Genomic DNA, 12676 nt, shown 5'->3' on the forward strand with positions numbered 1-12676 from the left:
GAACGTTTTCTTATGACTCTTCTTTATTAGCTAATTTGTATTTTATAATTTTCTACTTTTTTATGACCATAAAAGAAAATAGGCCAGTATATTGCATGCAGTAGGGTGTAAAAAACTTTGTTTTGAAAAGTTAACTTTCCTTTTAAAAAAGTATGGTATATATTTTGTAACAAAGTACTCCGGGATCCCGCACATGGGTGGACATTTCAATGATCATGGCGTTAATGAAGATTCCTCTGGAGTACAACTAGGACGTCCGGTAAATAACTATTCTCTCTAAACCAAGTGATATAACTGTAGCAGGTTGCTTCCTAGTTCTTGTTTTATATAGAACAGAAAACTGCCTAATGTTGTCACAAATATGTAAATCTTTAACCATGCCAAATTGTTAAGGATGTAATAGCTTGCTTTTTTCCCATTAAAATGAACTGCATAGGTCTATGACAAAGTCTTGACATTAATGTTCAATAAAGAAATAATCCGGTAAAAATGACTGCCATATATATGAAGTTTTAAAATAACAGTGGTCAGTGCCTATTTCATAGCCTTACACATTTTTATCATTAAGGGTCACACACACCATAAAATAGTAAGTAATAGGACTAAGAATCTAGACCTTAGACGCAAACTCATCACACAAGAAGATATTTGATATGATGAAGCTTGTTCAGGTTCAGTAGGCCTTGGATCTAAATGGCTGATTGGTGTCCCTGGACCTGCAGTTGCTATAGTTTGTTGTACCGGACCTTTAGTCTTTCTGGAAGTAACTTCTGGATACTCACCTATGACTTATAGTGGCCCCACAGTTCCTTAAAAAGCTCATATTTTTGTCTTTGTGGCTCATCTTCCTAAGTTGAGGGTACTTTTATTCTGTACCTCGATGATTGGCTGCTGAAAGCGGGCTCGCTTCAGCTGGTTTTCAGACCATGTATGCCATTGCAGTTAACTTCAGGGTTGTCCATCAAAGAGCCAAAATCTCATTTTCAGCCGATACAGAGGATGACTTTTATAGGGGCTATTTTGCATACAGCTGCTTTGAGGCCCTTATTGCCCTCCCAATGAGCCTGTGACATTCAATCTATGATCCAGATGTTTTGGGCAAGAGCTTCTGTTCCATCCTTGATGGTTCTGAAGCTGTTTGGGTTCCTGACCTGCTGCTTCCTGCTCGTGTCTCAAGCCATTTGGCAAATGTCGGGCATTAAATGGAATCCGCAGCTGCTGTCAGCCCAGGGATGCCTTTCAGGCAGAATTTGCCACTCAGACGAGGCAGCACATCACATTTCGTGGTGGTTGACAGACCTCAATCTAACGTGCTGCCAGCCATTTTCCTTGCCCCCTCCTGAGTTTTCTTATGTGATGGATGAGTCATCTATTGACAGGAGAGGTCACCTGGCGAGGTGAAAATCAGAGGTCTCTGGTCTCAGATGGATAAACATCTAGGCTCTCAAGACAGCTACCCTATCATTCGGATACTCCCACGATACTACTTATAAACTGTCCCAATTTTTAAACATACATCAGGACTAAAAAACTCCCTGATGAAAGCAGCCATTGACATGCTGAATCTTTATATGCGAGTTTGAAGGTTAAAGACATAGGATTTACACCACGAAGCAAGAAATACAGTGAATATATTATATTGCTATGTTGGGTTCTAATTTTCTTTAGCCAGTTGAACACTGATTGTGAATGTAGTGATATGGCTGGTGTTAGGTTTTAGTCTCCTAAGAGAATTACATTTTAGATGTGCAATATGGATTATAAAAATATATAGTTGTGTACAGTTTTATGTAACAGATTTCAATAATTAACTGGTATTTGCAATTATAAAATCATGAGATAAATCAAAAACTATAAAGATACAAGTGAATTTTTTTTTATTCTATGATGTATATTTAAATAATTGGATCTGTTTGTAAATAAGCAGTATGTGAGTATCCCATTAAAAGAGTAACATCTCAAACGGAGAAGCGCCAGAAGAGCCACTGTATGAATCTTCTGAATATGCAAGCCATCCTAAAGGTTCTTCTGCCTTCCATCAGGTACAGGTTGATACAAGTGTACATCTAACATTGCAAGAAGGAAACCTTTTATACGATTGCTTTGGACTTGGGAGACGTCAAAAGTCAGATGTACACATATAGAACCACTGTGCCACCAGACTGCCCCAGATCTTCACATTGCAGGCAGCGGAGTGGGGGGGGGGGGGGGGGGGGGGGTTGGAAATCAGCCAACTATGGGTGTCATCCTCTTAACTGGAACCTGGGGTGCTGTGCCTCGCACACCATACGTCTCACCGCATTGCTGCAAGTGGGCAACCTGGAGCCAGCGGGATTGGTGTCCTGACCAGTGAGGTGCACATTATGAGCAGTGTGTGGTCTGTGCTGCAGTCAGAGCTCCTGAACCCAGAACCGAGTTTGATACTGGGGTTGCTACAAAAGGAGGTGACAAATGCAAAAGTAACAATTGCTGGACAGAATGCTGAACAATGTCATACATTCACCCAGTAGAGAGGTATGGGCCTAAGGTGAAGAAGCAAGGTGGGAGGAGGGAGCAGAGTCAAAGTTTAACTGACACTAGGCAAGGCCACATCTAGGCAGAGGAGACCCGACCCTTAAGGAGGCTTCCAAGTCTTTAAGCCCTGGAATATTTGAAACATGTATACATGAACCAACCAGGGCTGGCAACTTCGCAGAGGGAGGTTATAATTGTTCATTAAGTGGAGAGTTGGGGCCACAACAATGAGGGATAGCCCCATACAAACCATTGCATACACACAGAAGAAAAAATGAACCGCCCAATATGATCCTTAATACCATCAACTCCTCCCTTCTAGCTACTGTTAAAGCCGTAACATAGCAGTCTCATAAACTAGAGGTCCAGGTGGATCTCATTCAAATGCTTGCCCAAAGTATGCTAATGGTGACAAGAAGATGGATATGCTTGCTCCGAAACTAGATAATTGCATGTGTTGTCAGAAGCCCCTTGGTAAGGCAATAAATGCCATAATAGATAAACTTTCTACCTTACCTGAATTGCTATAGTCCTTAGAGAATCATCTAAAAATCACAGGTTCTAGGCCAGGACCAGATAACCTCCAACGGCTAGCCAGTGGCACTTCTGCAGGCCCCACTGGGTGTCATCTACGCCCAGTCATCAATGAGGCCAGACTGAAGGAAACATTCTTCCCAACGGCCGAGCAGGAGCACTTGAGAGAAGAACATAATACAAAAAGACACTTGTGAGGCGGAGCAGAATGGTGCCCCTCTCCCCTACCACCAATCAGACACATTATGAGAAAATGTCAAAGTGACTGAGAATCTGCCAGAAACACTGGTCATTGAGCTCCCTCAAGAGGCGGAAATATTGCAAAGACCTCTATCACACAGGGAAAAGAAAGATCTGCAGAAATCAAGGAAAAAACATAAAATAATTACAAATCACACATACAGCATGTGACCAATGCAAAGGGGGGGGGGGGGTCTTGGAGGAATAAAGGTTCAACCACTTGTAGAGCGTCTTATGCAGGTTTATTTGTGTGAAACGTAAACAAGGAGAAATCTTCCGTCTGATGTGTTGAAGTGTTGAAAAGGAACAAAAATAATGGCTTCGTAAGTTTTTAGAAGATGTGATCTGAAGTCCATCCTGGATCTCTTTCCTGCCTTCGGTGCTTCACCCACGGGGTCCGCGTAAGCTCTCCAACCAGGTCATAAAAGAAAAGAAAATCTCGGGGTTACTGCTTGGGTCTGGGTTCCTGATATGGAAGAGGGGGAACGGGGAGTGAGGGGATCACTAGGGACTGACACTGGGTATTATACACAGCAAAAAAAATAATAGCTACGCAAGATGTAGGTGAAGGTAGTGTGTTCAGAAACGAGTGAGTGAAACGAACAACACACGCAGCCCTGTGACCTCCCTCAACCATCCCTACCCGGTCCCACCCTGTGAGAAAGCAAGTCTCCGTATACGGTCCCGTACCTTGTCCAGCCACACTTCTCGAGAAGTGTGGCGGGGTGACTCGTGTTGTCGGTGGCCTCCTGGCATTTTGGTTCCGCTGGGTTGGCAGTCTTCGGCTTCTCCGTCCTCTGTCTTCCTGGGATCCTCGATACGAACGCTGTTCGGCTCCGGCTTCTCCACTCCTGTTCCTCCTCCGTCTTTCGCGCCATCTTCTTCCTGGTGCAGTGTTTTGACTGCCTCTTCCGTCCCTGATTGGTGGGATGATGGTGACGTCACAGCAGAGGTTTCCACCCCCGGAAAAGCCCAGGCGGCATTAAAGGGGCCGTATGCATCCTGTTCTCGGGGTGGAAAGGAACAGTCATTAAAGTCCTCGCCCTGCCCGTGATAGACAGGACCCCCGTGACACATCCCACCCCCGTGATTTCCCAGATCGGGGGAAAGTGGAAAACGGGACAGAAAGTCAGCACTTCCTTGCTCCATGCCTTCCCAGTGACGGACTTCGATTTGGTATGGCTGGAGGGCCAAAAACCAGAGTATACGTTCATTGTGGCCGTGGTTTCTTTGAAGCCAAGTCAGCGGGGCATGGTCCTTATACAAATTGAAGGGCCTGCCTTCTAGGTAATATGAGCTTGTCCACCCCCCCAACGAACCGCCAGGCATTCCTTTTCGATGGTTGAGTAGGCAACCTCTCGGGGAAACAACTTCCTGCTGATGTAGAGAATGGGCCTTTCAAGACCTTCCTCATCCTCCTGGGATAGAACTGCCCCAATCCCAACTCCTGAGGCATCAGTTTGGAGGAGGAAGGGTTTGCGAAAATCTGGGTACCCAAGCACAGGTGCAGAAGTGAGGGCGGTCTTTAAGGTATGAAAAGCAACTGTTTCTTTGTTAGTGGGGGCTGGTAACCTGGAAGATGTTTGTGATTTCCTTAAAAGATCAGTGAGGGGCCCTGCTATATCAGCGAATTGTGTGATAAACCTGCGGTAATATCCCACAAGGCCTAAAAAAGCTCTCAGATCTCTCTTGGTTTTGGGATAGGGGACACTCATGATGGCCTTAATTTTTTCTGTTTGGGGTTCTATCAGCCCGTCTCCCAATACGTAGCCTAGATACTTCACCTTCCTAAAGGCAACCCGTGATTTATTGGCATTTATGTGGAACCCTGTGGCCCTGAGACTAGAGAGGATATTCTCGAGGTGTTTGGGGTGGTCCTCCCACGTTGTACTAAAAACGACAATGTCGTCCAAGTAAGTGGAAGAATAATGATGGTGAGGTGACAATATTGTATCCATGGCCCTTTGGAAATTTGCTGGTGCGCCGTGCAATCCAAACGGGAGGACTGTGAAGTGAAAATGGCCATAGGTAGAAAAGACGGTTTTCTCTTGATCGGCAGGGGCTAGGTGAATCTGCCAATATCCCTTGGTGAGATCTATAGAAGTGATATAACGAGCCTCACCAAGGCGTTCTAGAAATTCATCCACTCGAGGAAGTGGATATGCGTCTTGATTGGACACCCTGTTTACTGCCCTAAAGTCAATACAAAACCGGATGCTGCCATCCGGTTTTGGTACAAGAACCACTGGCGAACACCAATTGCTGTGCGACGGGACTATCACTCCCGATTGCAGCATTTGGTTAATTTCTGGAAGGCATGGCGCCTGGCTTCGGTGATACGGTAAGGTTTCTGTTTAACCACGACCCCTGAGAGTGTAGAAATGGAATGTACGGCTATCTGTGTTTGCCCGGGTTGGTCTGAGAAAACGTCCGAATATCGGAGCAAGAGAGACAGGATCTCTTCTTTTTGTATGTCAGTTAGGTCGTGGTTGATAGGGGTGTCATGAACAGTTTGAGTGTGTGGACCGCTTGAGGGGGTTTTCCCAGCCATTTTTTAAATAAATTGATATGGTACATTTGGGTCTTGGTCCCTGTTAACTGTAATAGGTAGGTGGCTCTTCCAATTTTTCTAATGATTTTAAAGGGGCCTTGCCATTCTTTTTTTTTGTTTATGTGTAGAAGTGGGTAACAGGACCAAGGCCCAATCACCGATATCCAGTTCCCTCCATTTCTTACCTTTATCATATAACGTCTTTTGTTTTGTCTGGGCTATGGCTAGATGTTCACGGGCCAAGGTTCTAAGTTTATGGAGCCTGGTTTGTAGCTGGTGTGTACGTTGCACTTTTTATGAAACTGTATTGCTTTCTCAGTGACATTGCGTATGAACTTTTTTTGTATCATGGTTGGTTCTTTTTAAATTTGTCGGATTTTAAAGCACTTATTGCCATCCATGACCCTTTTAACGCACGTAAAGAGTTGATAGGTGCCACCATTGAACTGTTGGAATATTTATTGCCATATAAGACACTGTTAAGGCATGGAAAGTCTGGGAAGGTGCTCCCACGGATAAATTGCTATAAAATGCTGGCGTGGGACGAATGCAAAATATCCCCTCTGGTTTTGGTATTGCGCCTTGCACTTTTATTCTTTCATTTTAATTGTGCATGAAATTGTATTGTTCTCTCAGTGAAATTGCATTCGAATGCTTCGTATCACAGCTGGCTCTCTTATATTGGTTTTTACAAGATGTATGGGAAATAATTTTGTGTGTTGAGATTTTAACTAATAATACAGTAAACATTTATACACTTCAAGTGCTGATTATCAATGCAACCACAACAAGCTGAATAGTGTGTGGTCTTTTGCCCTCTTTCTTCAGCCTCTGATTCTTTGGCAATGACTGGTACTTCACGGGATTTCGCCTAGTAGGATCCCTTCATATCAGAGCAAATGCTCATCAGGCATCATCTTGACTATCATGAGTACCTTATGCACCCGGAGGTGGCACAGGGCATCTTTATTCAGTATGACATACTTTCGGTAGACCTATTGGCTCCCTCCGATCATGCTGTTCAGCCTTTTCTAATTTAGACTTCCTCCTCTGTGGCGTTTTTTGCCCTTATTGGGACTCCTGCCTCTTATATGCATTTCCTCTTCTGCTGCTGAACCCGCCGCTCATGAAGGAGTTCAGGTGGGACCAAGCACAGCTGACTCTTGTGGTCGCTAATTGCATCAAGAGGGTCTGGTTCTCTAAACTGCTGACCCGAAGCATCCGGCCTCTACTTCAGTTTCCCATTTGGGAGGACCCGCTGTCCCAGCAGCAAGGCAGGGTGCTCCTTTTGAGCATATCCACTGTTGTACTCTAAGATTCTTTACCTAAAAATCACATCAGGCATCCTCTTGACAATCACTAGTGATGTCTGCACCCGAAAGTGGCACAGGGTATCTTCATTCAGAGGGGTAGGCTTTAGGTAGACATATTCACTCCCTCCGAATATACTTAATGTCAATCCTTTTACACTTTAGACTCTCCTCAGTAGTCAATAGGCAGCGTTTTCTGCCTTCCTGGGACTCCTGCCTCTTATATGCATTTCCTCTTCTGCTGTTGAGCCCTCTGGTTTTGAAGGAGGTCAGGTGGGTTCTGAGCACAGCTGACTCTACTGGTCCCTAATTGTGTCAAGAAGGTCTGATACTCTGAACTGCTGACCCGGAGCATCTGCTCTCCTCTTTAGTTTCCCCTTCGGGAGGACCTGCTCTTCCAGCAGCAAGGTAGGGTGCTCCTTATGAGCATATTCACTGCTGTACTCTGAGGCTCGTGACCTTGAAATCTCAGTTTTTCATTGGAATCATTTCAGCTCACTGTGTAAGCATGTTGCTGGGCTTGTCACTTCGCCCTTCATATTCTGCAGTTTCCCTGATAAACTAGTTCTTGGGGTGTGAGATTTATTTCTTACGAAAGTAGTTGGTACATTTCCACATGGGGAGGTCATCAATTGTCCTGTATTCTTTTCTCCGGCAGATCCCTTTAAAGAGAATGAGAGGATACACTGGTTCGATCCGAGGCGTGCCCTTTATCAGTACATTTATTTTTTTGTTTAAATCTGTTTTCTTAATTTTAAAGATTACATCCTCGTGAAAGACAACATACATCGTATAAAGTTGACCATACACTGAACCAGCCATCAACGTCCGAGATATTACAGTTGAGTAGTGATATATCAGATATACATATTGGTGGCATTGTAGACTCAGCTGCAAGCTGAACCTCGACAGACAGTACATGTTCAACAAAGAGAACAGCCATAGTATATCATTGATGTGGTTCCATTGGTGTTTTGTGCAGAGACTTTGCGGGTCATTCAGTTCGGGCAAGTGCACAGATGTTATAGATAAAAACAAACAACAAAAGCTCAAAACTAGCAATAGCAGCATACACCGACTTCCAGATGTGTGCTCTTTACCCTGCCCCCCCCCCCCCCACCCCCCTCTCAGCGGCTTCCTCCCCATCCCCGTCCCACAGCTCCCCACAGGTCATCATCACCACCCACCGCCCATATCATAGCTCACCCTAGGTGTCGTTTGGTGTGCGTGCGCTTACGTGGCATTGCAGATGCTTGCTGACGGGCTACCTATTCCCCCCCCCCCCATCCCATTGGGGCCCCTCCCCGCTCCTTGGTCGCTCCTCCGGGTCGTTTCCCCTCAATGCGCATCTAGTTCCTCCCATTACGCTGCTATAGGAGTCTTTCGTAGTCCCAACGTTTCCTCCCGCAGGATGACTATTCCCTCTGCTTTGGCCCATGCTAAGAGCGAGTACCTCCATGCCCGTATGTGTGGCGGGTCTCGCGCCTTCCATTTCTTAGTTAGAAGCCACTTAGCTACCACCAAACCTAGGTCAAGGAAGCAAGAGGAGACTTTTGTGGTCGGAGACCTGCGGAAGTGGTGTAATAAGCAAACAGGCCATTCAAAGGGTATGTTGTGGCCCGTGCAGGTATGTAGCGCCTCACCGACAGCCTGCCAAAAGGTGTGTAGCTTGTAACAGCTCCATAGCATGTGTACTAGTCCAACCCCCAACTCCGCACAGCGAGGGCACATCGCATCTGTGCGATTAAAATATCTGTTTATCTTTTTGGGTGTGAGGTATGCTCTGTGGACTATAAACAGTTGTATTTGTCGGAACTTCATGGTTCTGGGAATTCGCGTTGGGCTCTTTAGTATCTTTTCCCATTTCCTGTCCTCTAGCTGTCGCTCCAGGTCTGCTTCCCATTTGTGGCTCAGTGGGTCCAGAGTTATTGCTGCGTGTGTACGAAGGGATGCTGCAAACCATCAAATTAAGTGCCTACCACATCCCATAACATGGAGGCACTGTATGGTAAGGTCCTGGCTCGGTTCCTCTTGCATGTCTCCCCATCTAGAAGTTAGTGTCGTGATCAGCGAGTGGTGTCTGAGGAACTGTCCCGGTGGCAGCCCCACTTCGTCTACCAGGGACTCGTATGGTATGAGCGTGCCATCTTGGTACAAGTCTCCTAGTGTCAGTATGCCCGCTTTGTGCCAATCCATGAGTTCAAGCGATGTAAGCACCCCAGGTCCGCTGGGGGAGCCTTCTAGTGGTATGGCCGGTGCCTAGAGGACTATCGCTTTAGTGAGGTATAGACAGCGACAATAGCATCTAAAAGCTACCCCTAGGAGGAGTTGGATAGGCGTTGGGGCCTTAGAGGCTGGGTGGAAAAGTTTGGTAATGTAATCGAGAGAGAGGGGAGGGGCTAAGGAAGCAGTATTTTTACTACCTCTGGCCGCAAGCCAACGGGCTATCTACAGCAATTTTGCAGCCAGGTAATAGTGTTCGAAACAAGGCGCAGCTATGCCCCCTTGATCGGTGGGCAAGTATAACTTTGCTAGCTCTATCCTGTGACGTGCATTGCCCCAGAGGAAGTCCCTGAGCAGTTTAGTGAGTATGGTGAAGAAGGCAGCCGGGACATAAATAGGCAGATTAGCGAAGTAATACAGGAGTCGAGGGAGGATCACCATCTTGGATAGCGCCACCCTGCCAGTGACTGTCAGCAGGAGCGTTTTCCAAAAGTTCACTTGTGACTTGATGGCTGTCACTGCTCGTCCCAGAATACCATCAAAGTGGTCTGTCGGTTGACGATATATCTGAATACCGAGATAGCGGAAAGTATCCGCTTTCCACTGCACCCTCTTGCCCTCTAAAATATAGCCCGGATCCTGTGTGTCTCCCCCAAATGCGTAAAGGCAGTATATCACCTACGTCTCTCACGGATACTAAGATGTCGTCCGCATTTAGCGAAACCTGATGTATCGCATCCCCTAGAGGTATTCCGTCACACAGCGTTGCTCGCAGGGCCGCTGCCATAGTTTCAATTGCGATTCGAACAGAAGAGGCGATAGCGGGCCCCCCTGTCTGGTGCCCCTGCGTATTGGTATGGCGTCGGAGATGTATGGCCCTAGCCTTACTCGGACTGTGGGATTTTTATATAATAGGTCAACCATCTGGAGGAAACCCCAACCTAGTTCATATCGTAACAGCACTGCTGCTAGGTAGCTCCACTCCAAGCGGTCGAAAGCCTTCTCAAGTCCAACACCAGGCCTCCCGCCCTGGGCCACTTCCTCACACTGTCCGAAGCCACCCTGAAGAACCTCCGTTAGTTCAACGATTTATTCCGTTTGGGAACAAACCCATTTTGGTCTATATGGACCAACTCGGGGACCACCGGTGCCAACCGCTCCGCCAGCACTTAAGCGAATATTTTATAGTCCACATTAAGGAGTGCCAGTGGTCTGTATGATCCTAAGTTTTTATCAGTACATTTATAAGACTAAGGAGTACTAGGTGGATGATCAGCTGTTAATTGGGTTCACTGGAGCAAAGAAAGGAAAGGTGGTCCAGAAGTGGACCATTTGCTGGGCAGCCACATGAGCATCTGCCAGTATTTTCACCAAATGCTGCTTGCGTGAACACCATGAGCCAGACCCAACACTTTGTAGGTGGTATTGCTTTGATATTGATTTACATGGTGAGAAATCTGCGGTGCGAAGTAACTTTCAGAAGAATGTAAGTTAACTTTGGTAATACTTTTTCTGGTGGATACTGTATCTAACCACAGATTCCTCACCACCAGCTAATTTACCCTATTCGTGGAGTGGGATTTTGGATATGAGTAAGGTCCCAAGTTAGCTGTTGCAAAGATCAGTTCTGTTACCTACACTCTGCTTTCTTAAGCATTACCATCAGTACATAGGGGTGGCAGCTTTATGCGGCTCCATGTCTTCATGTCCAGAGGTGCGACGGAGATTCAATTGAGTCGGCACACACAACCTATTGCAATATCTTTCGGATGTAGTCTGATGCCTGGAAAGATTCACACAGTGAATAATCATTGGGTATAGTAATCACTGGAAATAACATATAACATTACTGAAGTTAACTAACTTATTCTCTGCAGCATAAAGCCAAAAACAAAATGAATCTCTTATTTGTTTAAACTACCTGATTATTTTTTAGATCTAGTTAATTGTTCTGATTTATTTACATTATAGTCAGTGTTGACTACGCCCTCAAATCAGTGTTTACATATGACTTCTTCTTTTTGTTTCAGTTTAATATTTTCTTGAATCAAATAAACAGTTCCTTAGTTGACTCGAACATGCTGGTACGCTGTATTGCTTTGTCACTGGATAGATTTGAGAGCCAGACTGATGATATTAAAGGTAAGATTTTGTGTATAACAAGTTGGAGTGCTGTTTCTTTTCAAGCATGCAATTTCCAAGTCAATCTTCATGAGTTTTGCTTAAAGGTAGACGTGTTAGCTCGCGTTGCAGAGCATCTAGCCTTTGACAATTAAGGGATCATCCTTTTAATGTTTGAACCTTTCGGGGCCTAGCTGCTGTTTTCTTTGGGAGTTTATCATTCATGTCTGGCATGGAATCTTAGCAAAATATCCAAGAATGTGCTGAAGAATTGTTTTGTGCTCTACACAGAAGCATGAGATTTTTCCCAATGCTTGATTGGGGGCTAGTGGATTAATTTCAAAATGGGGATGTTGTCTGAGCATTTTCAGCAAAGAAAATGTCGACTGTGTGATTACGGTTTCTTTCAAGTTTAATTGTGTTAGCAGGGAGCCACACGTTGATGTTGTGCATTAGTGAGACAGTCTAGATGTAATTACGCTAGTATAGCACTAAGAATTATTAGAATCTGTAGAGAAGATGCAATGCATCGGGTTAGAAATCAGCAATTTGTATTTCCGTTTAACAGTAGGGTCTGTGTTGAATCAAACACCAAGACTGCAACCCTTTATCTAGGGAGTATGTTTGGGGTACCTGTGGTTGCGGGTTAGTGAAATAATTTCATGACATCTGCGTGACCAAACAAAAGGACATTCTTTCTATCTAGGTGAAGCCATTTTTTAACTACTTTTGTTCAATCCATTTCGGGGTGTGAGTCAGGCATTCAAGAATGTGCTTATCGGTCGCAATCACCTCCTGTATTTTGGTGTGGTTCTGTAGGTCAAACCTAAAATGAAAAATTCCAAAGGTCCAATCTCCTTGTGAAAGCACGGTTTGAAACTATAATGTTCATATTAAATTTGTTCTTGTCTGGGGAGAAAGAGTATCCTTAATGATGAGCAGCTCAGTGATCAAATATGGCCCGTTGTATGGGTATGTGTGGGGGGGTTTGCATCTTTTTAAAAGAAGGTACTAGGAATATCATAGCTTAATTTGGAGAATTCCTTCCACCTACCTACCCAGCGGTCTCTGCTAAGGTGATTTAACTTCATTTTTGTGATTGCATCAAATTATATCACCGCAACAGTGCTTTCAGTTCCTCTATGGCACACAATTGAGGGTAAAGAAGCTTGCTTCAGAGCTG

At 45.1% G+C, this 12676-nt stretch overlaps 1 protein-coding gene across 2 annotated transcripts in view; it reads left to right on the forward strand.

The window, feature by feature from the left end:
* Positions 1-12676, forward strand: part of TRPC4AP (transient receptor potential cation channel subfamily C member 4 associated protein) — a 729914-nt gene that overhangs the window by 574068 nt on the left and 143170 nt on the right. For both annotated transcript variants that reach the window (XM_086932356.1, XM_086932357.1), the window contains exon 16: positions 11403-11514. In XM_086932356.1, coding sequence (XP_086788482.1) covers positions 11403-11514 — 112 coding nt within the window. The remainder of the gene's footprint in view (positions 1-11402; positions 11515-12676) is intronic.

Source organism: Lissotriton vulgaris, chromosome 7, assembly GCF_964263255.1.
Source record: "Lissotriton vulgaris chromosome 7, aLisVul1.2, whole genome shotgun sequence".
Taxonomy (NCBI): domain Eukaryota; kingdom Metazoa; phylum Chordata; class Amphibia; order Caudata; family Salamandridae; genus Lissotriton; species Lissotriton vulgaris.